This window comes from Bombus affinis, chromosome 5 (assembly GCF_024516045.1).
Source record: "Bombus affinis isolate iyBomAffi1 chromosome 5, iyBomAffi1.2, whole genome shotgun sequence".
Lineage (NCBI taxonomy): Eukaryota > Metazoa > Arthropoda > Insecta > Hymenoptera > Apidae > Bombus > Bombus affinis.
This window is the reverse complement of record NC_066348.1, coordinates 6,993,100-7,016,816: the sequence shown is the minus strand read 5'-3', so window position 1 is coordinate 7,016,816 and position 23,717 is coordinate 6,993,100. Positions and strand designations below refer to the sequence as shown.

The 23,717-nt window shown below is 30.5% G+C and overlaps 5 protein-coding genes across 17 annotated transcripts in view; 2 read left to right on the top strand and 3 right to left on the bottom strand.

Annotated features, from left to right (window-relative positions):
- Positions 1-872: 872 nt before the first annotated feature.
- On the bottom strand, positions 873-12,588 carry LOC126916624 (cyclin-dependent kinase 12). Of its 12 annotated transcripts, none has more exons than XR_007710671.1 (13): positions 11,977-12,195; positions 10,046-11,369; positions 8,848-9,971; positions 8,321-8,748; positions 8,062-8,258; positions 7,774-7,978; positions 7,427-7,695; positions 7,054-7,227; positions 2,887-3,274; positions 2,635-2,755; positions 2,387-2,569; positions 2,167-2,286; positions 873-1,321 (listed from the first exon to the last, which is right to left on the bottom strand). XR_007710671.1 is itself a non-coding variant. In XM_050722603.1 (13 exons), exons 1-12 carry the CDS (start codon positions 11,990-11,992, stop codon positions 2,187-2,189), a joined length of 4,464 nt encoding a protein of 1,487 aa, XP_050578560.1. In that variant the 5' UTR covers positions 11,993-12,195; the 3' UTR covers positions 873-1,321; positions 2,167-2,186. The 12 variants fall into 12 exon arrangements, 9 of the variants coding, with proteins under 9 accessions (XP_050578560.1, XP_050578563.1, XP_050578562.1 ...); XM_050722603.1 differs by having other exon boundaries at positions 2,167-2,221; XR_007710669.1 differs by having other exon boundaries at positions 2,167-2,569.
- Positions 12,589-13,119: 531 nt separating this feature from the next.
- Positions 13,120-13,792, top strand: LOC126916637 (splicing factor 3B subunit 5). The gene has a single exon (XM_050722631.1). The coding sequence runs from the start codon at positions 13,311-13,313 to the stop codon at positions 13,566-13,568; it is 258 nt and encodes an 85-aa protein (XP_050578588.1). The 5' UTR covers positions 13,120-13,310; the 3' UTR covers positions 13,569-13,792.
- Positions 13,793-13,836: 44 nt separating this feature from the next.
- Positions 13,837-15,586, top strand: LOC126916630 (cytoplasmic tRNA 2-thiolation protein 1). The gene is made up of 6 exons (XM_050722620.1): positions 13,837-13,979; positions 14,070-14,301; positions 14,380-14,498; positions 14,571-14,759; positions 14,918-15,122; positions 15,204-15,586. Exons 1-6 carry the CDS (start codon positions 13,932-13,934, stop codon positions 15,440-15,442), a joined length of 1,032 nt encoding a protein of 343 aa, XP_050578577.1. The 5' UTR covers positions 13,837-13,931; the 3' UTR covers positions 15,443-15,586.
- Positions 15,587-15,607: 21 nt separating this feature from the next.
- On the bottom strand, positions 15,608-17,321 carry LOC126916634 (mitochondrial E3 ubiquitin protein ligase 1). The gene is made up of 5 exons (XM_050722628.1): positions 17,011-17,321; positions 16,637-16,842; positions 16,366-16,550; positions 16,097-16,295; positions 15,608-16,035 (listed from the first exon to the last, which is right to left on the bottom strand). The coding sequence occupies exons 1-5, from the start codon at positions 17,113-17,115 to the stop codon at positions 15,708-15,710; spliced, it is 1,023 nt and encodes a 340-aa protein (XP_050578585.1). The 5' UTR covers positions 17,116-17,321; the 3' UTR covers positions 15,608-15,707.
- Positions 17,322-17,891: 570 nt separating this feature from the next.
- The window catches only part of LOC126916961 (uncharacterized), a 33,735-nt gene continuing 27,909 nt past the window's right edge, over positions 17,892-23,717 (bottom strand). The window contains exon 3 of one of the 2 annotated variants that reach the window (XM_050723317.1): positions 17,892-22,759. In XM_050723317.1, coding sequence (XP_050579274.1) covers positions 22,401-22,759 — 359 coding nt within the window. In that variant the 3' untranslated portion in view covers positions 17,892-22,400. The remainder of the gene's footprint in view (positions 22,760-23,717) is intronic. The other variant, XM_050723318.1, reaches the window with a different exon arrangement.

Genomic DNA, 23,717 nt, shown 5'->3' with positions numbered 1-23,717 from the left:
TGTATAAGATCACTTTTTAGGTTTGTTAAACTAGAAATACCTGCTTTTATTGGTAGGCACAAATTCATTTCATTTTTCTTAGAATTTTTTAGATTAACCTGATTATTTGTAATATTAGTCTTCTTAAATCTAGAATGTTTCCTTACAAGTACTGGGCTTTTTAATAATTTATCTTCTTGTATTTGGCACTTAACAGATGTATCAATTAAAACAGCATTATTTACATTTGAAATACAATCACAGTTTCTAAAATTATTATCACAATTAATATCTTTGTGTGGAAATATTTCTGTATTTTTTAATACTTGGTTATTAGCAGGTATAATACTGAAATATAAAACATTAAACAATGTATAATGTAATCTTACTAATACAACATTATAAATTATAAGTGTGCAACAGAATTAAAACTTACACATCTTTATTACTAAAAATGTCTGATTCAAACAATTCACACGGAATCTTAATGTCAGCAATGTTCGTAATGTTTCCACAATATTTCTGCAGTTTTAAGTATTCATTCCATAACTCTGTAAATATAAGAGTCTGTTGTGTAAATATATAAATTTAACTACAAATTATTTACTTAAAATTGCATTCATGATATAAAGTAATGTACATATATAGTGAGAGTACATTATTATTTTCATTATGAATATTTTATTTTTAAAAGATTTTGTTTTTTAATTTGCATACAGAAACTATAAAGAATAATTTTTTGATCGTAAGCGTAATTTCGTTGTAATTAAAATAAGTAAGCTTTGTTGTTGTAAGTTAAATAAATAAATGAAAAAAATATAAACGAAGAAACTGCATTTGTTAAGAACAATATATATGATAGAAATATACTTACTTTTATATTGTTCGAATGCTTTTCCTAGCATTCTAGTAAAATTCTTCAAAGCATTTTGCGCAATCTCATTTTCTATGGAACAATCAAATTGTAAAACATCTGACAAAGCCATCAGTAAAATGAATGAGGTTAGGTAATTCTCTTTTTAAAACAACTTAATACCCTGTCCCTTTTTTTCACTTGTCGTTAATTAATTCATTGTGTCTTTTTTTATTATATTATATTATTATCACACTGTGCATAGAATCGAACAAACTCAACAAAATAAACAATTTATTATTCATTCCCATACTCCATACTGTAGATCACTTCACTGAATAATCTAGTGTGTCGCCAGTTTCTTTTTAAACTGCAGCACAAATCGCCATGATATCGTCACATATATATTGTATACAGCTTGCCGGTATAGAAGCACACGTCCTAACCTCACTTTCGTAGTATACGTGTTTCTCTTGCAATCACTTCAATCTGAAACGTTCGTGAAACTTGCGTTAATTTTTCTTTTATCCTGTTTTTTATTATGTTGAAAAAGAACTCCGAAAACTTCAATTTTATTATTTCTTGTAAATAAGAAAAAAAATAGAAATACTTGACATAACTTTGTAAGTATCTAACCAAACAAAAATTATTTATTTATGATATACTTAATTTATAAATACGAATTTATGTAGTTGAATTAATTTCGTTCTTCTGTCCTAAAAAAAGCCTACTATATTCGTGTACTTTTATCTCTTTATTATGTCTCGATATTATTATGTACATTACATCCCGTAAATATTTCCATAATAAATAAGGATTTGACATCGTATATAAAAAGAAAAGCTTATGCAACAAATAAACATTTAGAATGCATCCAATTTTAGTTTTCTTTCAAATACCTTCAACCCTCATATTTTAATTCGTTTTCAACAAATTCATTCAGTATAACAAAATATATCACCTAACATAAAGCTATATGCAGTAAACGCTAAATACTTTAAAAACAAATTCTTGTTTTGAAAAAGATAAAAGTATCTATATTGATCTATCAAACGTTTTGTTTGAACCTTTTAGATGTACATACACTATACCTGTGTCTCCATGTATATATATACACATAAGTATTAAATATTTCCAATATGAAAACGAAACTTAATGTGATAAACTAAGATGATAAACATTAATACTTTGAAGCTCTTATTTCATATGTCGCATAAGTGTGGACTATAAAGAGCATGTTGTTATTATTAAAGATACAAGTACTATATTAAGTAACTGGTCACGTAATAATAATACATCAATTATATACAATTATACACCGAATGTGCACTTACAGTTATGAACAGATAGTAGTCTATAAACAACTTGGATGCAGTTGTACTTCCATGCCTAGTTAATTTAAAAAATAGCAATTTAGACCTTTTCCAACTTTATACAGAACATAGTTTAGAACGCTGTAAAGAGTTATATATACAGATCATTATGAGCTGAATGCTGACTGAGAGGAAGTCGAGGGTAGGGAAAGGTTTTGTGTTAGGTTGGATGTTGGTTTACCTGGGGGTCGGGTGATAACGGGGGAAGGATTGCAAGTTTCCAAACCATAGCGCGACATTAGCGCTAACAATGCACTGCGAACACCAGCTGTAGCCACCTGTGACCACCTTCCAGAACTCATTGCATCATCACCAGCATAAACTGCATGTGCATCAAAATTTCCTGACTGTGCTGCATTTGTATCTGCAAAAATAAAATATAAAACAATAATACATTATAAATATAAGAAAAAAATAAGTGAAACTTACCTAAAGGTAGTGGATTTAGTACAGGAAGGTGAGATTCTATTAATCCACTTGATCTTGAATTTGCAGCAAGTCGTAGTTCAGCATGCAATTCTCCTAGTAATTGTACTACTTTTGGGTCACTCTGTAATTTAAATTATAATAGTTATGCTATTAAATATTATAACAATATAATAATTCATATTATAGAATTAATGATTATTATATGAAGTTATAAAACTGAAGTATTTGAAACAAAAATCCAAGTATATGTACCTCATTATCTGATCGAAGTGACATGAGATCTTCAACACGAATTGGTTTTCCCTGATTTAATACATTTGTGAGAGCACTTAATTTCCGAACAAGATTATCTTCTGTGTATAATTCTGGCATATGAGAGGTAGTATCTCCTTTGGGCCGTGGCATAATTGATGGTGGACTAACATAAAAATATGATGGTGATGAGATCATATAAGGTCTGTTAACATCTCCCTTGGGCCGTGGTGTAACAGGTGGAGGACTTGTGTAATAATATGATGGCGATGAGACCATATAAGGTCTGCTTTGGTTGAACAAATTATCTCCCCCATAGAAAGATTCCGTATCAAGACGATTTGGATGAGAATTGTAACCTGCTTCCATTTTTAAACGTTTGGAAGACCTGAAATCAAGTCAAAAGCATGTCATAAAAACTATAAAAGTAAAGATCAAGTGTTTCATTGAACATGACAAAATGTTATGTTAAAATAAATTTATTGAATATAAAACATATATAAATATATAAATATATAAAAAAAAAATATATATATATATATATTTACATATATTTATATACACACATATATATATATAAAATAATTAGTGAATATATTTAATAGTAAATATAAATTCCTAGTGTGTTATATATATCGGGTTCACATTTGTCCTTTCATCTCCGACATATATAATTCCGTAAAATGACCTCTATAATGATTTATATCATATTAAAATGGAATATTTTTTGAAATGAATAAAATATATTAATAATATTTATAAAATAATGCTAATAAAACAATATGAAATAAAATTCTTATAAATATTATTAAGACGGACAATAACACATGGATACCCAATAGTAATATTTGTTTCATAATTAATAGAAATCATGCAAAAGATAATACGTTTTATAAACGTGCATATCGAACAAGCAAGACTAACAAATCAATACTTTTTATGGATATACATGCAATTTAATAGGCACAGCATATCAAACTTTATTTGTATTCTGTAAATTTTATTTTTCACAATTTATTGCATATTTATCACTTATATCTGTATAAGTGAAGAGATATGACACAACAATTTTATAAAGGATCATAGATATTAAGATCATAATGTGATTGTTCAATTCATTGCATCCTCAACCTTTTTGCACGAAACGATCAAGCTTTTATTATTTTAGTCATAAAGCCCAATTTGTTATATGATACACAAAACCAAGTCTCGTGTGAATTATTAAACTGGACACCCTGGGTATAAACATATATTATACGGATTTGGAATATTTATTACCTATTTATATTCTTATAAGTGCTATAAAATTTGCCCTTTATCATTCTGCCACAATAACATTATTTCCTGAAACATAATTGTTTTTCTTATTAGATATCTTGCCAATTTGTATTCACTTATAATTATTTGTTACTTTATATTTCAAGTATTATGTTGTCTCCTACGAATTCCACAATATAATTTATCGTTAACAATGTAAAATAAATAATAATTAATTTAATGTATGTCTACTATATATAGTATTATTATGATATATATGTATAGTAGAGATAACATGTGTACATAACCAAAAGTATGCTATTTATATAATATTCTATAGTAAAATAATTAGTATTTATATATTTATATATAATTGTAATGTATAATATTTTCTGTACACACGTATTTTCTCTGATATAATATATATAATATTTTTATATTTTATCAGTTACATAATAACTATATATACAAATACAATAAAAATAGTAAATATTGGAAAATTGAATTTGATCATACAATTAATAAATTTTAATAATAAATTTTGTAATATGTGCTACATAACTTGCAAATGCTTAGAAATTATTATATTGTACTTTGTATACGATTTTGTTTAAAATCAACATGAATTAAAACTACCAAATCATTCATACTTTATGTTAAATAAAGTAGCTAAAATGGAAAATATATTTACTTTATTGTCGTTTTTACAAAAAAATGATTTTACACATTGATTTATATTGTTATATTGATTCATTCTGTTTTCCGTTTTTAAATTCATCACATTTATTAAAATGATTCACCACAAAGTAACATTTTTCTTTGATAATATTTTGAAGTAGCACATATTATTAATCATCCATAATCTTATTCATTTACCTTCATGACAAAGGTCATAATAAAATATTCTTTATTTGTGATAATAAACTGCGTGAATTTTTGAATCATCTTATTATCATATAAAGCTGTTTAATGTTTACACAGAAATTTTTATTTTATTTTACCTACGCGTGAAATTATATTTTTATAATACCAATATATTATTTATTTTGGTACATTCTGCATTGAGATAATAAATGTATTAAACATCCATACAAACTTATTGTGGAATAAGTAGAAAAATAACATGTACTTTGCATGTCATTTTGAAAGGGTACATAATCATGTACACTGGTATTATCATTCATTCCCAAGGTCCCAGTGTTCATCGTCAGATATGACTTTATCAAAGGATTATATGTGTGTGTGGTTACTTAGTTTACAAATAAAAATATAGAAACATTGAAAGGGACTAAACAAATTAAACGATAAAATATTTTAATAACATTGGAAATTCATTGTCCATAAAAATGTTAGGCAGATGCCTATGGACATTTTGTAAATATTTTATATTACAGAAATTCAATATTATTGTACATTGTGAAGATAATACATTAGGTTTGTCCATATCCCGTACTTCATTATAAGAATGGCTTTGATACAAAATACATGCAAAAACATGAAAATATTTAACAAATATTCAATGTTGCCATTCGTATATTGAAACTTACGTAATTATCTACAATACAGAATAACAAACTATAACACACAATTGCGAAAATATGATCAATTAAAATATGCCTGATCTATAGATGTGAATGTTCAAATAAACTGAATTAACGTAAATAAAATGAAATGTCGATGGTGATGGCCGTGATGTTAATATTTCGCGTAATACATTCACACTTTAGTCTTGGCTCCTTGTATTCCATTGTCTTCAATCTTCCATCAGCTTCTTCTTAGTATCCATTTGACCTATTTACACTCCAAGACTTTAAATATTACAAAGATCGTTTATTTTCTCGTAGTTTGTGCTCATTCATTTCATGTATCGTTTCATGCGCTTGTAGACATTTCAATTTAATAGTTTAATATGAAAATTAACATACGAAATTTCTTTTTTTATTTACAATTATATACTTAGTATATATTCCTTTTCTTTCTTATATAACCATTTTAAAATTCAGCTTTTGGAGATGTATATCATTGATACAATCATGAATATTGGTAATTATATGCATATACATTCACTTATGTAAATGCATATATAAGGTGTGATATAAAATCGTACATATGTGCATTTTCATTTACACAAACATGTCATAATGTATGCATAGCTATGTTAACATAAACATAGATTAGCAAATATGTACACATTTAGCTACTTATTGATCATCTTAATATTATTAAACATAAAAGATATCTCGTAATTTTAAAGCTCATATAATTAATTTCAAAGGCAATTAAATTGAATCACAAACACATTGTAAGAGGAATACGTATTTTCCTTTTACATAAATGCTGATCCTCTAAATCAAATAATATTTGATATCACTTTGAAAGAAAGATATTAATATATAATATTATGATATTATTTCTTGCAGTTATCAAGGAGTATTTAAATATTATTTTATATTATGATATATTTTGTTGTGAAAAAACATATCGCTATAAATTTTGTATTTCTTCTAAATACATGCGTTCGAAATATTTTCATGTATTTGAAAAGTATTAGAGAACATAATCTTTGTAGTAAACCCATGAAAAGAGAACGTTGCTGTACATTTTCGTGTCTATATTCCATTGTTCTGCACTATAGCCATCGTCGTGTTTGAACGACTGTGAATCAAACTAAAATTAACTTATTTTATCCATTATTGAAAGTCACATGCAAACGGACGATGAAAATAAGATACTACAACAGTTATGTTTTCATTCTTTAAATAAGATCTCTAACAACGCATTTTGCTAAGAAAATAAATGCCAAGCACAACTGCAATACACAGCCATCTACGTGTGTAAGCAATTAGTATCTGGTCAGTACTGGATATCGCGTCCTAGTTTGTGCCAATATGTCTCTCTACAGCTACTCACCCCCCGACATCAGACAGATCTTCCATAGCCTTATGGGGACCTCCTTTATTTGGAAGAGGGAGAAGAGGCATCTTTCCAGCAGAGCTTTCTTGTTGCTCACGCTGCTGACGTCTTCGTTTTTTACTCCAGAGCTCATGACAGTCTTGCCAAATAGGAAGCTCAGGTACTGGCATCCTAATTTTTATGTAAGAGATATAGGTCTTATGAATGGACAATAGTTAAAGTCTTTGTACAAAAAAACTATAAAAAAAGTATTCCAACGTTTGTTCAATTATATTCCTACATAAATACTGTTGTTACTATTCCTAACTACATGATAAACTTAAATAATATATTTTATGTATGCATATTCAAGTACAAGAAGAAAACATACTGCTCAGGTTGAACATTTTTCAGCCATGCACTTTTAAGTGCATCAGCAGCCGTTATTCGTTTTTCTGGATCTAATTCCAGCATTTTATCTAAAAGATCCAGTGCTGGTGCTGGCATGAATGAAAAATCTTCTCGTAAACGTCTTCTATGTGATTTTTTTGGTTTCAATGTATGCCATAATGGCAGTTTTATCACAGAAGGCCAAACGGCAGGAGTTGGTGTACCACAGACTCTGGAAATCATCTCCAACTGCATCATTTCTACATTTGCCTTACAAAAGATAAAAATAATCATCTTTTAATCAATTCCTTTCTTTAACAGAAATATAGTTCATCATCATTTCCTTACTTGAAATAGCGGTTTCTTAGAAAATAATTCTCCTAAAATACAGCCACAACTCCATACATCTATTGCAGGGCCATAACGTTCTTCGCCCAGTAATAATTCAGGTGGCCTATACCACAAAGTTATCACTTTGTTCGTATAGGGACGCTGCCTATCTTCAGCATTATAAAGTCTTGCAAGTCCAAAGTCAGCTAATTTAACTTCCCCTCTGCAAAAATTATACAATCAAATTGTAGAAATACAATTGTAGAAATACAAATGTTCTTTTCACTAATAGTATATTTTGCGTACTTGTTATTCATCAGTATATTAGAACACTTGATATCTCTATGTAAAAAGTTTTTACTGTGGCAGTAATTTAATCCGTCTAATAACTGCTTCATGATGCTTGCATTATTCATTTCATTGAAGTCGACCATTCCAGACTCCAAAAGACCCATCAAGTCATGATCCATGTATTCAAATACGAGATAGAATGAACCCTTGTCCTATAATATTGTAATATGCAATACTATGCTTATTATATTATATATTTTAATATATGTAATACCTTTCTAAAATCTAACGCGTCTTGTTTGTCCGTAACTATTTCCCTCAAATTCACGATATTTTTGTGATTGAGTTGTCGTAAGATTTTAATTTCTCGTACTGCTGTAATGGGAAATCCTTCTTTTTCATTTTCCAGACGAACTTTTTTTAATGCAACAAGCACACCAGCTCGTTTGTCTTGAGCTTTATAAACTTGTCCATAAGTACCCTCTCCTATTTGAGCTATGACTTCAAATACGTCAACAGAGCGTTCTCCCCAATCTTTACCACTCGAAGCCGACATAGGCATATGACAATTTCTAGAACTTCTACGTTTCAAAATTTTTGGTCTTTTTAATTTCGGTTTTGGTGGTACACGTTCAACTTTTGTACGAGGAGGCGTTGCATTTGGATCATCTTCTCCACTTAAATCTTCTGATCCAGGAACAACTACATATCAAGTAATCATATAGATAATGAAATAGATAATAAAAAAGATATTATTTTAATAAGGTTAAAATTACATATGTTATTATATCACAAACTTACCTGGTGGCATAGGTAAGTCTTTAATACTCTTTTTTTGCGGTGGTTTTGTAGTTGAAGCTGGGAATTTCATTTGTGCCTTACTAGGCGGACTTGGAGATCGACTCGGTGGTGAGTCTATACTCTCCAAATCATTTTGATTAATTCCAGGTGGTAATGGTAACCGTGATAAACTTTTAGTTTTGAATGCTACAATAGGAGGCTTAGGAGGATCTACAGACTTAAGAGGAACTAGATTGTTAGGAGGATTAAATTTAGACATAGCCGTATTTGGTGCTGGAACTGGTATAGGTATAGGTGGTGGTGGAACAGATAAATTAGGGAGAACAGGTACTGGTACAGGAATAGGCACTGACATAGACACTAAACCTGTTGCATTTGCAGACTCAGATTGTGGCAATGGTGGCGCTTGCAGATTTGTAACAGCTGGGAAACTCGGACTATTTGTAACAGTCACTGGGCAGACACTAGTGGTAGTTGTAGGTGAAGTATATACAAACATATGCTGATTAGTTGCAGGTATTACATTTGGTGCATTAATAGTTTGTGTAACTGGCAATGGTGGCGTCTTTCCCGCTATTCCATTGTCATCCGATATTGGAACAGGAATATCCACAAGGTCAACAGGCTTCATACTTTCATTTGTTATCTTCAATTGGTCTTTATGATTCACGTACTTATCCTTATTGTCTGTGGATGCTTTGTTCTCAGAAGATACACTACTACTATCTTTTTCATCAGTGCCTTCTATAATTTGAACTTCATCTTGAGTAACAGCCTTCTCCTTAGCTGCTTGTAACTTTTTGTATGCTAATTCCCTCATGTTTCTATCTTTCACGAGTTCAGCAAATAAACTAGTTTCACTAATCTTTGCTTGTACTCGGAGATTTCTTGCTGTGATACTTGAGGGGCTTCTTGCTCTGGATCTATGAGGGGAAGGAGAAGGTATCCTCGAAGGACGTGGACTTTTTGATTTGTGTTTTCTTGTCGATTTATGTGACTTGCTAGGAGAACGAGATTTTTTTGGAGTACGACTTCTTCTCCGTGAACGCGATCTAGATCGTGATTGTAACTTTCGCCATCGTCCAGGACTTCGTGATCGTGAACGAGAAAGAGGTAAATGTAACCTAGAAAAAAGAAATATTATTTTCAATAGCAAAACAAATGATTTAGAATTGTTATATCATATAATATATAGTACCTGCTTCCAGTAGGACTTCTAGTTGATCTCGACTTCCTTTTATCTCTTCTGTCTTTTTCATGATGTCTATGTCGTCTTTCGGATTCTTCTCGCCGTCTACGTTTACTCGAAGGTGGAGAATTAACAGGATCTCTACGTCGATGACTTACTGGACTTGGGCTAAATTCTCTTCGCCTTGTTGAAGGACTAGGACTGTGCCTAAGTCTATGCATCATTGGACTTGGACTAAAATCTCTTCTTCTCGTTGGACTATGGTCCCTTCGCCTTGATGGTGGCGATGGACTATGAGGTCTCCTACGACTCGAGCTAATAGTGGGCCCTGGACTAATGCTACTACGTCGCGTATGGATACTAGGACTATGCTTTTGTCTTTCAGGAGTATGTTTCATTGTTGATAAACTTGCTTTGCTATTCTCCGGCGTTGTTGTTCTTGGAGGTAATAAAGGGGTATGGGGGGATTCTGTTGGTCTTGGAGGAAGTGTTGGAGGAGTTACATTTCGAGGTTGCCTTGTTATTTCAAGTTCTACATCACTTAAACACCTTTGTTCTTGTGGTGTAGCAGGTGATATCGGCGAGGTACTATCTTTTAACGGTAAAGGCGGTGATTCTGACCAATTTCCAATTGGTTTTTCATGCTCGGGGCTTATGATAATTTCATCTGCAATGCGATGTGGACTCAGACTATGAGAATGCCTTTTAGACTTTCGTTTTTTCTTTTTCCCAGTACTGGATGAAGGACTAAGACTTCTCTTCTTCTTCTTTTCTCGTTTGTGTTTTTTCTCTTTCCTTCTTGCATATCGTCTAGACTCTTCTTCATATTCAGGTGTTCCACCATGCATTGCAGATGGTTGTTGTTCATTTGGCGAATAATGTCTATTAACATGTCTATGTTGAACTGGTGGAGATGGCGAAAGACTAATAGGAGATGCTCCAAGTGCACGTACTGGACTTCCTCCATAATAACGTCTTTGTAAAACTGTTTCAGGTACTTCTCCATCTGTATAGCTATTACCTCTGCTATCTTCTGACTGAATTTCCCCAGCTTCTGGTTCAGACAAGTCTTCGCTACTCACATCTGAATATTCAACCAAAGGTTTAACAATGGAAGAAGCTACAGTTGGAACATTCTCTATGGACTTATCTCTCGATCTCTTCTTTTTCTTTTTCCCAGAACTTTTATTTTTCCCATGCCTTCTATGCTTCTTATCAGGTGCTTCGAAACTATGTCGATTTATATCACTGCTGGTACTATCTCTTCTGCGTGCACGAAATCTTCCATTACGTTCAGCTCTTTCAATATCACGACTGCTAGGCATGTCACCTACTGAAATGCAATAATATTAATATATAAAAGTAATCTGTAGTACTTTATTTGCTTTATTAACACACTGGATGTTATTGGTAAATAACAATGGCAGAATTAATAGAAGTATCAAAGTTATGAAAGCAATCATATATATAACTCGTTTAAACAATTTTACCTTTTTTTTTGGTAAGGTATGTATCATAACTGTATATAACAATGAATCGTACTCAAATAAGTGACAGCGCTTTAGAACTATAAATAACACATACAGACTTCACTCAGTAGTTAACTTGTTAATCTGTATGCATAATAAAAACATACAAAATATGTAATATTTGTACAAATCATTAGCTTATTTACATATTCCTTCTCATAAAGATAAATACATAATTTCAGAAATACATGCTTTATATATATTAGATTTCACTTTCAAAAATATTACAAAAATATCAAAGTAACAAAACAAATGAATCTTTTACATTTAATTTAACTTTAATTGATATAACCAAAAGGTTTGAACATTATTATATGTATTATATTTCAGCTTTCCTTAATACTTTCAACACATCATCATGGACATTATACACACATGGACAATAATACGCATATGTATGACGACACGTACATACGTCCACATACATAGATTAGTCGACGTAACAGTATTTCCGAACGACACGATTTTTCGATATGTATAGTGGAAAACGGTAATTTTTAACAAACTGCCCTATTTCCAAGGTAAAAATAAAAATCTATCGAGTACAAACTTATGACTTTCCGGTTTAAAGAATATTTTGCAGAAAAGAATTTTTCGGCCGAACTAACATAGCCGCCATTGTTAACGACTGGGTGGCAAGGGAGTTGCCCACTTTTCACAAAAGAAAGTTAGTCAATGTTTTTAACGTAATTATAAGCCGATGTCTCGTATAAGTACTCACGTGCAATATAAATCTTGTAATAACACGTTGAATGTTGAGTTTCTTTGCATCGAGCTGATCCAACGTAGCGATGAATATAACGGTTACGTTCGTTGCTCAGTAAACAGTTTTAACACATATTTCGTAGGCCACGAGTAAAATTTGATAAAAATTAATAGCTATCGTAACAATTAAGTGTTCAGGCAATCATATTTTTATAGTTTTACTAGCCGATGCATCATATCTCATGAATTTTCTTTGGATTGTATTTGGCTTTCTCATAAAGGTAGCTCAAGTAAGTAGAAGCCATTAACCATTAGCACGTCATTATTGTCTGACGTAACAAGCGATAAGTGCTGCACTCTTGCGGCTAGGTAAGAAGTATACAGAATTGCGGAATAATCTTGAATATTATTATACTCGATGCAATTGGTTGGAATAAATCTATTTGTTATGTGTGTATATAAATATAAATATCATAATTATCAAACTTGAGAGAATAGAGACAAATACAAGAATTATAAATATAGAACGAAACATATTAATAACATATCTCCACATAGTTATATATCATATATTATCGAATTAGATTTTAAATTCATGGTTTAAATATTTTGTTTTGTATTATAATATATAATAATTGTAATATTGATTTGTTTTGTATTATTTTCAAACTAATGTAAGAAACATATGAGATAGATATGTATATGGACAAATATAAAAAGATATATATTGTTCTATTTATAACCATTAAAATACTTATTTTAGATACATTTTAAAATATCTTTTTGTATAATTCTATCTCTCTAATCTCACAATTTTATTATTCTATGTTAATATTTATTGAATACTTGAAAAGTCTGCATTATGTATTTACTGATAGAGACGCTCTCTACCTTAAGATGTAATATATGTTTACATATTTAAGAGAAATTCTTGTTCCATGGTTGATACTGATTCGATAGCGACAAACAGTATTAGATATTAAGTAAGTAAAAGCAAAGTTTTCATTAAGCTTTAATCTTTATCGTTGAAAAATTAGAATATGGGAGAACGATACAACATTCATAGTCAGTTGGAGCATTTGCAATCAAAATATATTGGCACAGGGCATGCTGACACAACCAAGTTTGAATGGCTTGTAAATCAGCATCGTGATTCTTGCAGTTCTTACATGGGACATTACGATCTGTTAAATTTCTTCGCTATCGCGGAAAACGAAGCAAAAGCCCGTGTTCGATTCAATCTTATGGAAAAAATGCTACAGCCTTGCGGCCCGCCTCCAGAGAAACCAGAAGATTAATTAGTTCGATAGAACGCATGTTACATATTGTAAAATCTATACGCGCAATTGAAAATTATTTTATTATAAACTAGTAAAGTTTCTTTTTTTTTCATCATAGAAAAAAAGAATGGTTTCGATTAAATAATATATTGAAATTATTTTTGTACGTGCGATAAAATGAATTTCGCATATTAATAAAGTTTTAACATAACTCCTATAAATAAACATATATAAAAGCTTAATATTTGTAAGTTCTTTATAAATTTAATACAAAATTAAAAGAAGAAAGACAAAAATATAAACTGGAAGTTAAATTATCACAGTGAAATTTCTGTTATAACATTCTATTATAACAAAGTAAACAGTGTAATATTCTACAAAATGCCTATTCCATGTTCAAAGCAGTGTGGGAAATGTGCTATTCTTAAAGTAAGTTACTGTTTTAAATTATTAATTTAAATTTGAGTGTATAATATATTACAGAAGTGTATGAAAGAAAAATTATGTCTTTAATTACAGCGACCTAAAACTGGGCATGCATTATGCAAAGAATGTTTTTTCTATGCATTTGAAAGTGAGATTCACAATACAATTACACAAGGCAAATTATTTAAACCTGGTGATAAAGTAGCTATTGGAGCATCAGGAGGAAAAGATTCTACAGTACTTGCATATGTTTTGAAAACTTTAAATGATAGATACCAATATGGAATTGATCTTTTTCTTTTGTCCATTGATGAAGGAATAACTGGTATTTTAATAAAAAGAATTATGCTATAATGTTTAAATATTTCAGAATTTTTGTTTCAAGAAGTCTATTTTATTTTAGGATATAGAGATGATAGTTTGCAAACTGTTCAACAAAATAAAGATGACTATGGACTCCCATTAAAAATATTATCTTACAAAGAGTTATATGGATGGACAATGGATGAAATTGTGGCAGAAGTATATATATTTACATAGAAACTTCGCATAAAAATCATTTACAGTTGTTATTTAATCTTTATTTCATTCTAGATTGGAAAAAAAAATAACTGTACATTCTGTGGTGTATTTCGAAGACAAGCATTAGATAGAGGTGCAGCTCTCTTAGAAGTAGATTGTATTGCAACAGGCCATAATGCTGATGATATTGCAGAGACAGTTTTAATGAATATCTTAAGAGGTGATATAGCAAGATTACAAAGATGTACTTCAGTTATTACTGTAAGTTTAATTAGTATACTGCTTCCTCAAAAAAAAAAAAAAAAAAAAAAAAAAAAAAAAAAAATAGATAAATAAATAAATAAATAAAAAAATGAAATGTATATATTGCATGTATATGTGAATACATGTTATGAATTAACATTTTATTTATAATATAGGCAGGAGCAGATTGTATAAGACGATGCAAGCCACTTAAATATGCATATGAAAAAGAGATAGTAATGTATGCATACTTTAAACAGTTGATATACTTTTCAACAGAATGTATATATGCACCAAATGCATACAGAGGACATGCAAGAACATATCTAAAGGATCTAGAGAAAATCAGACCCTCTTCTATATTGGATATCATTCATTCTGGTAAATAAGATTATAATTATTGTGTTAAAATTATTTCTTGATATTTATATAAATACATGATTAATGTATTTTCTTTTGTAGGAGAAACATTGCAAATAAAAGAAAGTATTAAACTACCAGAACAAAGAAATTGTTCTCGTTGTGGATTTGTATCTAGCCAGGAAATTTGTAAAGCTTGCATTATGTTAGAAGGTTTAAATAGAGGACTCCCTAAACTTGGTATTGGAAAATCTACAAAAGTTAAACGAGTGATAGATTCTATAACAAACGATAAATGCAAAAATAATGAAAAGACTAAACTAAAAAATTTGGAATTTTGACGATTACTTATATCTTCAAATATATTTGTATGAAGTTTTAGGATATATTATCAAAATACACGGATTTCTTAATTTGTAAATAATTTCAATTGAGATTGTACTACTTTTAATCACTTCTAATAATTATTTTATTGTTCAAAAGTATATGTTAGTGTTTCATTAGCATTTTTAGTCACTTCATATTTATTTACCTTTTCACTCTTAGATACATTAATTTTTATCATGTAATAAAAAGTAATTTGAGAAATTTATATCTATGCTGATGTTAAATAATATATGCTGCTGCTTTTTGTGAAATTGGTGCCCTACAAACTGGACAATCACTAGTAATATCATCAGAGCAGTCTTCACATAAACAGACATGTCCACATGGAAGGAGAATAATCTCGCGGGGATTTGTGCGACAGACAACGCACAATTGATCTTCTCTAAGATCAGTATCTCTTACTCTTTGTCGTCTTTCTTTTCGTGAAGCAGCTAAAGATTGTCTTAAATCTTCTGCTAATCTTTGTTCTGTTCTATCCTTCCAATAACGCCGAAAAACTATTCCACCAATTAACATTCCAATAGCACCGAACATTAAACATAATAATCTAAAATATAAAAAAATTGATTAGCAATCATATTTGAGAATTGTATAAATACAAAACTCACCTATATGTCCGTTTACGCTCGTCTAATTTCCGAAGCAAAGAACTAATTGACATGCTTGTTAAATAAAATGGTGTACCATTTAAAGGGGGTTGTAATGTAAGTGTTTTGGATTTTGTTCTTGCTAATTCACCTATACCTGTCATAACTGCTCCTTCACGAAGTAGTTCTTCAGTAGATTGTAAACCACGTTGGCGCACACCTAAGATTAATAATGAATTATAATATTATTACAACTTTTGTTGAACAGTATATGAATAATTATTTTTTACCTGTGAAAAACCCCCATAAATGGTCTGCAAAGGATGGTACAGTTGGTTCAAAGGTATTAGATACCACATCCAGATCTAAAATATCTGCTGATAATGGTTCTAATACTTCTACGGAATAACTTCCATGTTGCAAAGAAAATGGTACAGTATTATATACTTTATGAACAGTACGCTCCTGATCTGACCTATGTGCAAATAAAAATTTATTAGTTTTAAATACATATATTTTTAATTCTATATCTTTGTAATATATTTGAAACAAAAATATTACCAGAAGCCAGCAGTAGTTCTAGCTATAACGTGTTCTTTGATTTTAAGCTTTTGTACAACACCAGTTAATTTTTTATTATTAATGCTATTCAATGGTTTTCCTAAGGGTTTTACGATACCCCTAATTGCTATGTAGTCTATTTTATTATCAGAACTTTTATCAAGGAGTTCTCCCAATTGTTGCCCAACTTCATGAAACTCTGCACCCTGTAGAGAAACTAAACATTTTGAGATATTTTTAAGCATTAAACGTGTTACTATAATTTACATTAAGATACATTAGAATATTTGAGTTATCATATGCAACGTGTAACATACTTTATTTGTAACAAAGTTAGGTATTCAATAATAATAACAGAAATACATGTGATTTACCTTGACTGCTGTAATTGCATTTTTGCAGTGAAAGTATTGTTTTAAACAAACACCGAAAATTATACTATCAATTCCGAGCGCTACTATTTCACCTAAATAATCCATGATTAGGTTATATTTTTAAAACTCGAAGTTAAAGTATTGTCCATGTTTAGAAGTTTTATTAATTCTTGTCTAACCTATGTGGTTTCATTTCGACAGAATGTTTGAAAACTTAAAATATATAATTTTTTATTGAAGATTTAAAAATGAACCGTTGCGATCGTTGCCTGATATAAGAGGCAATTACATATATTATGTTGTCAAGACTGTTGACCATGTGCTAAAATTGCAATTAAATTTGCATTTTTACGTTGGTCAACCTGTATACGCGTTTAAAACTATTTTGTTAATGTCCGACAACATCGAAATTTTATTTTTTCATATCTTTTTTATATCTTATTGTAGCGTAAGTAATTTGTAATATTTCAAAATTTACTTGATCAAGAAAAGTACAAACGAATCAGGTAAAATTTTCTTGCTTAATGACAAGAATTTTTAAATATTATTATTCTTTATCTCAGATTTCTTTGCTTTGTTCAGTCTAAATTGCGTTATGATTTTTACGACTTTTAATTTAAAACAGTACTGAAAGTTATTAGATTTTGAAAAAGATAACCTTTATAAAAGTTATCATTGCTGTCTATATAGTATATATAGTATGTATACTGTTTGTTGATTGTCAAATTGCACATTAAAGTCAATATTTGATAGATAAAACAATTTCCATTTTAAGTTCTATTTTTTAAATTGTATTCATAAGAATATGAATGTGCATAAATATTAGTCAGTTATAATTAATCGAGGAGAAAAAATGAAAAAATTATTACGTATAGTAGAAATTGGAGAAAAGAAATTTTTATTGATAACATAGAGATGTTGGAATATGTATAAACAGTATGTATAAAAGTATAAAAAATAAATAGTGACAGCGCTGCGATTTTGCATGCCTTAATGAGAGCAAGTTCATCGTAATGTGTTCCAATCGCAATCGGAAACGCGATTACGAATTCAATGATAATAACATTACTAGTGATAATAACGATAATAATAATTGACATTGTACGTAATCGTACGATAAATTTCTCTAACACCCTTTCACTCATTCATATACAAATTCTCTCTATCTTCTGCTTTTATTTGAACAATTAATCGACCGGTTAAAGCTAAATGGCGGAGATCAATGCGACAACATTGTCATAAATAAAACTAGATTCCGCAATACGTGGCTTCCTCGCATGTAATAACCTAATTTTCCGTTTCGAGTATTTTTCACATTTTCTGTATTTCGAACTTATAATATCTAAGATATCTAATACTTTTTTTTCTAACAGAACATTTAACATTTTAAATACTAAACTTCGTTTCCTTATAATGATAAAGGCGCTCTACGCGTCAAAATGAGAAGACTAAAAATATTTTTCCCGAGGAAGTTGCTCAAGAAAGTATTGTCAATAACACTTGTAAAAGCCTTTTATGTACATATTATATTGTTATATGAAACATTTTGATATCTCACCAGCCATATCTCACCATTGTAATAAGACCTGGCTAGTATGAATGTATTGGTTAAGTTTGAAACAAATCTAAAAATACGCATAAAGTCATAAGATATTTGATCCTCTTACGAACCGAACTGATGAATTCCATTTTTTATTAATTTCTCAATTTCATTATGTACGTATACTTACTTCTATAAATTTCTTCATCGCAAGAAAATGATATATACATATAATGATAAATCCAAAAGTATATTTGTAATATCATCGCCTCTCTGTATTCTTCAATTTATGAAATTAATCAATGTGGTTTCTGAATGGCTCATTTATTGCAAATATATATTTAATAAAAAAATTAGTATATCTTATCTGGAATAGCTATCTTGAATATATAATAAGCGTTAAAGATGCTCTATCTATTATTGAACATTGAGATGTATTGTGTAATATAATAATATAATAATATGTTTTTTTTGCCATTTTTACACATTTTATATATCTATTCTATCTATTATTTCTACACATATACATATATTTTCAGATCTGTTTCAGTTTACCAATATAATCATGATAGTTGGCTCTCGTTACAGTGTTAATGACATTTTTAAATGTTTCGTATAACAAGCGTCATATATTCATAAAATGTTTCTGCAAGTATTTAAACGCTTTCATGTACAAGGATCGTCCTTCTCTCGAGACATAATCGCATGAATATTTCACGAACTGTTTTCGTGACCCCCTTCGGTTAAATTCTTTTTATGGCAGTCAACTCGTAATCTATGTATATGATCGTCTACAATTGTCGGACTTGTAACGATCGCGATTGAGGTCAATCGCGTGTAGCAATATTAGAAATTATTCGAACTTCTCGCACACGTGTCCCGTTGATAGATCATTCAGGTTGCGAGGCGAGTTACACGCGCGCCTTCTTATGCAACGCTTGCACACATACACAACCCGGAAGAAGAGTTGAGTTACCGTTAAAACGAGAAAAAAATATAAAGAATCGCGATTGTAATTGGCTCTGATTAGAGATACGGTGTAATTAGCGGAACGCTTGCAACCGAACATTTCAACCATCATATCTTTTTTCCTGCTTTTAAAGGAAGCATCTATCCATATTTGAGAGTAATTTTTTTCGAGTCAAAGTTTAATTTAACTTAAAACGTTCTACGTATCATTTCGAAATTAAAGAAGACTGAACTTTTATCATTCTCCTTGTACCATCCATTGTAATTGCATCCATTGTAATCTGTTTGCTTTCATTCAATTTAAAATATTTAATCGTTGTCTTGTAACAGTCTGTATAATCTAACTTTGATCGAAAGGTAAAAAGAAGACACGGCGAACTTCAAATATTTCGACATATTTTGAAAAATAAGAAGATGCTAGATAAGACATTTTAATTACAGCGTAGTCGTTATGAAGTATTCTATGTCGACATAATTTACATGATTCTGTAATGAAGTTAGAAATAGTTATCGGTTTGTCTTTTAAATTTTCTTGGAATATTTTCAATGTATATGTCGATTGCAAGCATTTGGATATTTTCGCAATACATAGTAAAATTATATTTAAAAAAAGACCTGACCTAACCCTACTACGATTTTCACATTTTTATATCATTTATTGCGACAAATAAAAAGATTTTGTATGTTTTAAGAAAAATCTCTACCGATTTTTTTATACTTATTATCGAACATAAAAAATCTTTTAACAGTAGAAAAGAACGATTTACTTAAAAATAATCCAAAGAACATAGTAGGATTAAGAAAAGCGCCTATTTTAGATCACGTTATTGAGAATAATCAAAAGACCATGTGTACTTTAATAATTCGAAAATAAACAGAAATAATCCCAAACATTTTCGTTTAATTTCCGAATCGTACAATATACTAGACAAATTTTTGAATTTCTCTGTATGATCTTGCAATTATTTCAACTTATGAATTAAATGCCAATTTAATCACTTCATCGCGGGTGATCTGATTGATTTTTCGGTTGACTTTGAATGATGCAAAAATAAAAATGACGTCGTAGGAGCGCGAAGAAAACGATCAACCTCGTCATTTGAATTTGTCTTTGTGCGTTGCTTTTGTAGTTCCTTAACCCTGCTGCGATCACAGAGGTTGCATATTCTAATATTACTCTAATTTAACTTCGTTAAATAACCCTCACTTTTAACCTATTAACCTGGTTGTCCTTTAGCCAGAAATTTTTATAACTATTATAAGAGATTAGAAAATTAACAAAAATCGATCTATCATGCTTTCTTCGCGCAATTCTTATACATATAATTTATTTGTAACAAACATGAAACTATACAGATATAGAATTACTAAATAAGAGATTATTATATAAATGATTTGATTCCCCCTATTAACAGGTTAATACCTTAAAAAAGATTCCGACATTAAATTAAAAATAGAAATTATGCATATCGATAATGACTCCATTATATTTTATTATAACTTTGAGAAATATTCTATATTCAAAAAATTATTTATTTTAAAGAAATCACGAGTGAGTCGAAGAAAGGACGCAGCAGGGTTAATAATCGCGTCGTAGATTTCGAGGGATAACGAATAACGAGCATAGTGTACGAAAATATGGCAGTTTCTTTCTTCTTTCACCTAGTTAGGACGAGTCGAATGCAAAAATCAACGTATACACGGGTTAATAAGCTGGAAGGATTAGAATGATTATCAAATTTCAATTATTCACCTGATCAGGCAGTGATTGGATAAATAATTCGTTTAAAGTGTTAAAAGCACTTAATGGAAACACGCGATTCATTCTAATTCTTTGTTCGTCCCTCGAACGAGATCGAGCTTGGATTTACACGTTATTTGCATCTTGTTAATCTTTCATTCGACTTAAAGAAAAGAGAAAGTAAAGTTCCTTGATTGGCACCCGTACAACGGGTTTACTTTAAAAGCACGCGCGAAAAGATTGTCTCTAGTTCTAATTTCAGTTCGCTTCACGAACATCATCACAGAGAACATTGCTTCGCAGTTGGATCTACATCGGAGTGTACGATGAGATTTCTCATAATCGTTTTTGCTTTTCTCCCTCGCTGGTATCTTTAAGTCCCTATTAATTGCTTTAATTGATTGTTCATCGACTTCGTTTTTCTTCGCCCACACTCACAAAGATAGAGAGTTTCTCTTTAAATATTCGTTAACAATGCGTTGAAATTTTCCCTCTAGGGGATTTCCTATGAACTCGATTTTCGTCGAGCGTCGTAGAGATTCGAAGCTTCTTCTCGTGCTTTCTCGTTCATAGATGCAGTTAATAATTCGAAAAGATTGTTTGTTCCTTCTACCATGAACAAGAATCTTCTTCGTTCTTTCAAAGACTCGTCATACGTATACTCAAATTATCCTCAAGTAAAGTTACTCAAAATTCAAACAACATGTCTTATGAAGAGTATTTTCTCTATCACGAACAGATATCTTGTTCGTCCTTTCAATTATTCACGATGCTTAAAATATCTGCAGGATCCGAGCAACATATTTGTCAAGCTTATCTTCGTCATGAGCAAGAGTTTTCTTCGTTCTTTCGAGTATTCACGATACTTAAAACGTTCTCAAAGTTCAACCAGCACGTTACACGTTACACGTTCATTAAGCTCGTCCTGCATTCTTCCTTGATCCACAGCTCGTTTTCAACGAACCTTGCACATGGACCAGCAGACGATTGTCAAAATGTCCCCGATTAAAGGGGAATACCAACGAGGAAGCTTCGACAAATCCTTCAGAAGCGACACAATACACTGTATCTTCTTCTTCTTTGTCGTTTCGATCTTGATTCGGCCGCAATCCTCTGTTCGAGGAACTCTTTGGGAAAACCTTAGGCTGGAGCCTGGACCACGGGCCTATGAATCGGCACGGATATCACGTAGATGTCCAATTTTTCTCCGGCTGTTTTGTCCACGATTTCACCGTAATTTACAGAATCGTATGGCGGTGGTGCGAATAAATGATACGGCGGAGGTGGTGTTTCTGTTACTACTGGTCCGCTTATTGCTTCAGCTCGTTGAGCATAGGGGACTGTTAACGGTCGTCCACCACGACGACAACACCATTCTGAACAACTGACGATTAGGAAAAAGGCGACTAAACCTCCGAAGGATCCGATGTACCACACGATCGACCATGGGTCTAGAGGATTTTGACCGTCATTGTCCACTGAAACAAAAAGAAATCCGCCTGTGAAAAAAGGAACGGATGGGTTAATAAAATGTTTATAACAATCCTTTATAGCAAGATGCACAGCTTAAAAGAATTAGAGGATTTGTTAGGTGAGCATGATTCTAGTACTATGATATTGTGATAATATACCTAAGGTTTTATTGCTTCACCCAAGAGAATAAGAACAAAGAATATCTGTGATGATATTTTCCAATCTTTTCCAAGTCGCGATCTCTTTTTATAACGGTTAGAAAATTTGTAAACAAAGAGATATTTTTGATAAAAGATTTATGTAATATATTTACATATATGCAATCAGCGATAGAAATAGAAATCCCATAGAAAGTTTATTTAAAAATAAAATTATATCTATACGTGTAATTTATGAGTAGGGTATTTTGATGGGGATTTTAAAGGAAGCGTATTGTGTATATAGGATGTGATAAATTTTACACGATTTTCATTTATGTAATTAGCTGTATAAAAATTTTACTTTTTCATATGTGTGTCGTTATAAGTTTCGACTAGTTTCATTTTGGGGAAATAGGTAATTTTAGAATATGTTAAATTTTAGAAATGCACGTAATAAAATAACATGCAAGCGATCTGAAACATATATGTAGGTATATACGTAAATCTAAAGCAATAGATTACGGACAGATACACAGGAGAAGCAGTTATTGGTTTACTCTGCTGACGTCTTTCGTTATGGTACCATTTGGAGAGTTAGTTTACCGCAATAAATTCTTTAATGATTTACGCTAAATCAATGCTGGGATTGATTTATTTCAATCACTAGCTGCTTGTACGTAAGATCTTATGCAAATTACATTCGGTGATTCACGATTAAATAATCAGTTTCTATTAATACGTTCGACTAACCATTTGAAAACATAAATAATAATCAATTATACGCCTAATGTCTCACATTGATAATCAGCTGACTGAATATCAAATGTCGTTCGTATTAATATTC

Bases quoted from the DNA above. Each gene is read 5' to 3' on its own strand.
- LOC126916624 (XM_050722598.1), bottom strand. The intron at 8,259-8,320 runs GTATTACATATA...ACAATATTATAG, and splicing joins ACGCGTTAGATTTTAGAAAG to GACAAGGGTTCATTCTATCT. The intron at 2,570-2,634 runs GTAAGTTTCACT...TTATTTTTGCAG, and splicing joins ACTAAATCCACTACCTTTAG to ATACAAATGCAGCACAGTCA.
- LOC126916637 (XM_050722631.1), top strand. From the start codon at position 13,311: ATGGGAGAACGATACAACATTCATAGTCAGTTGGAGCATTTGCAATCA.
- LOC126916630 (XM_050722620.1), top strand. From the start codon at position 13,932: ATGCCTATTCCATGTTCAAAGCAGTGTGGGAAATGTGCTATTCTTAAA. The intron at 14,302-14,379 runs GTATTTTAATAA...ATTTTATTTTAG, and splicing joins CATTGATGAAGGAATAACTG to GATATAGAGATGATAGTTTG. The intron at 14,499-14,570 runs GTATATATATTT...ATTTCATTCTAG, and splicing joins TGGATGAAATTGTGGCAGAA to ATTGGAAAAAAAAATAACTG.
- LOC126916634 (XM_050722628.1), bottom strand. From the start codon at position 17,115: ATGGATTATTTAGGTGAAATAGTAGCGCTCGGAATTGATAGTATAATT. The intron at 16,296-16,365 runs GTAAAAAATAAT...TATTAATCTTAG, and splicing joins TTTATGGGGGTTTTTCACAG to GTGTGCGCCAACGTGGTTTA. The intron at 16,036-16,096 runs GTGAGTTTTGTA...TTTATATTTTAG, and splicing joins GAGCGTAAACGGACATATAG to ATTATTATGTTTAATGTTCG.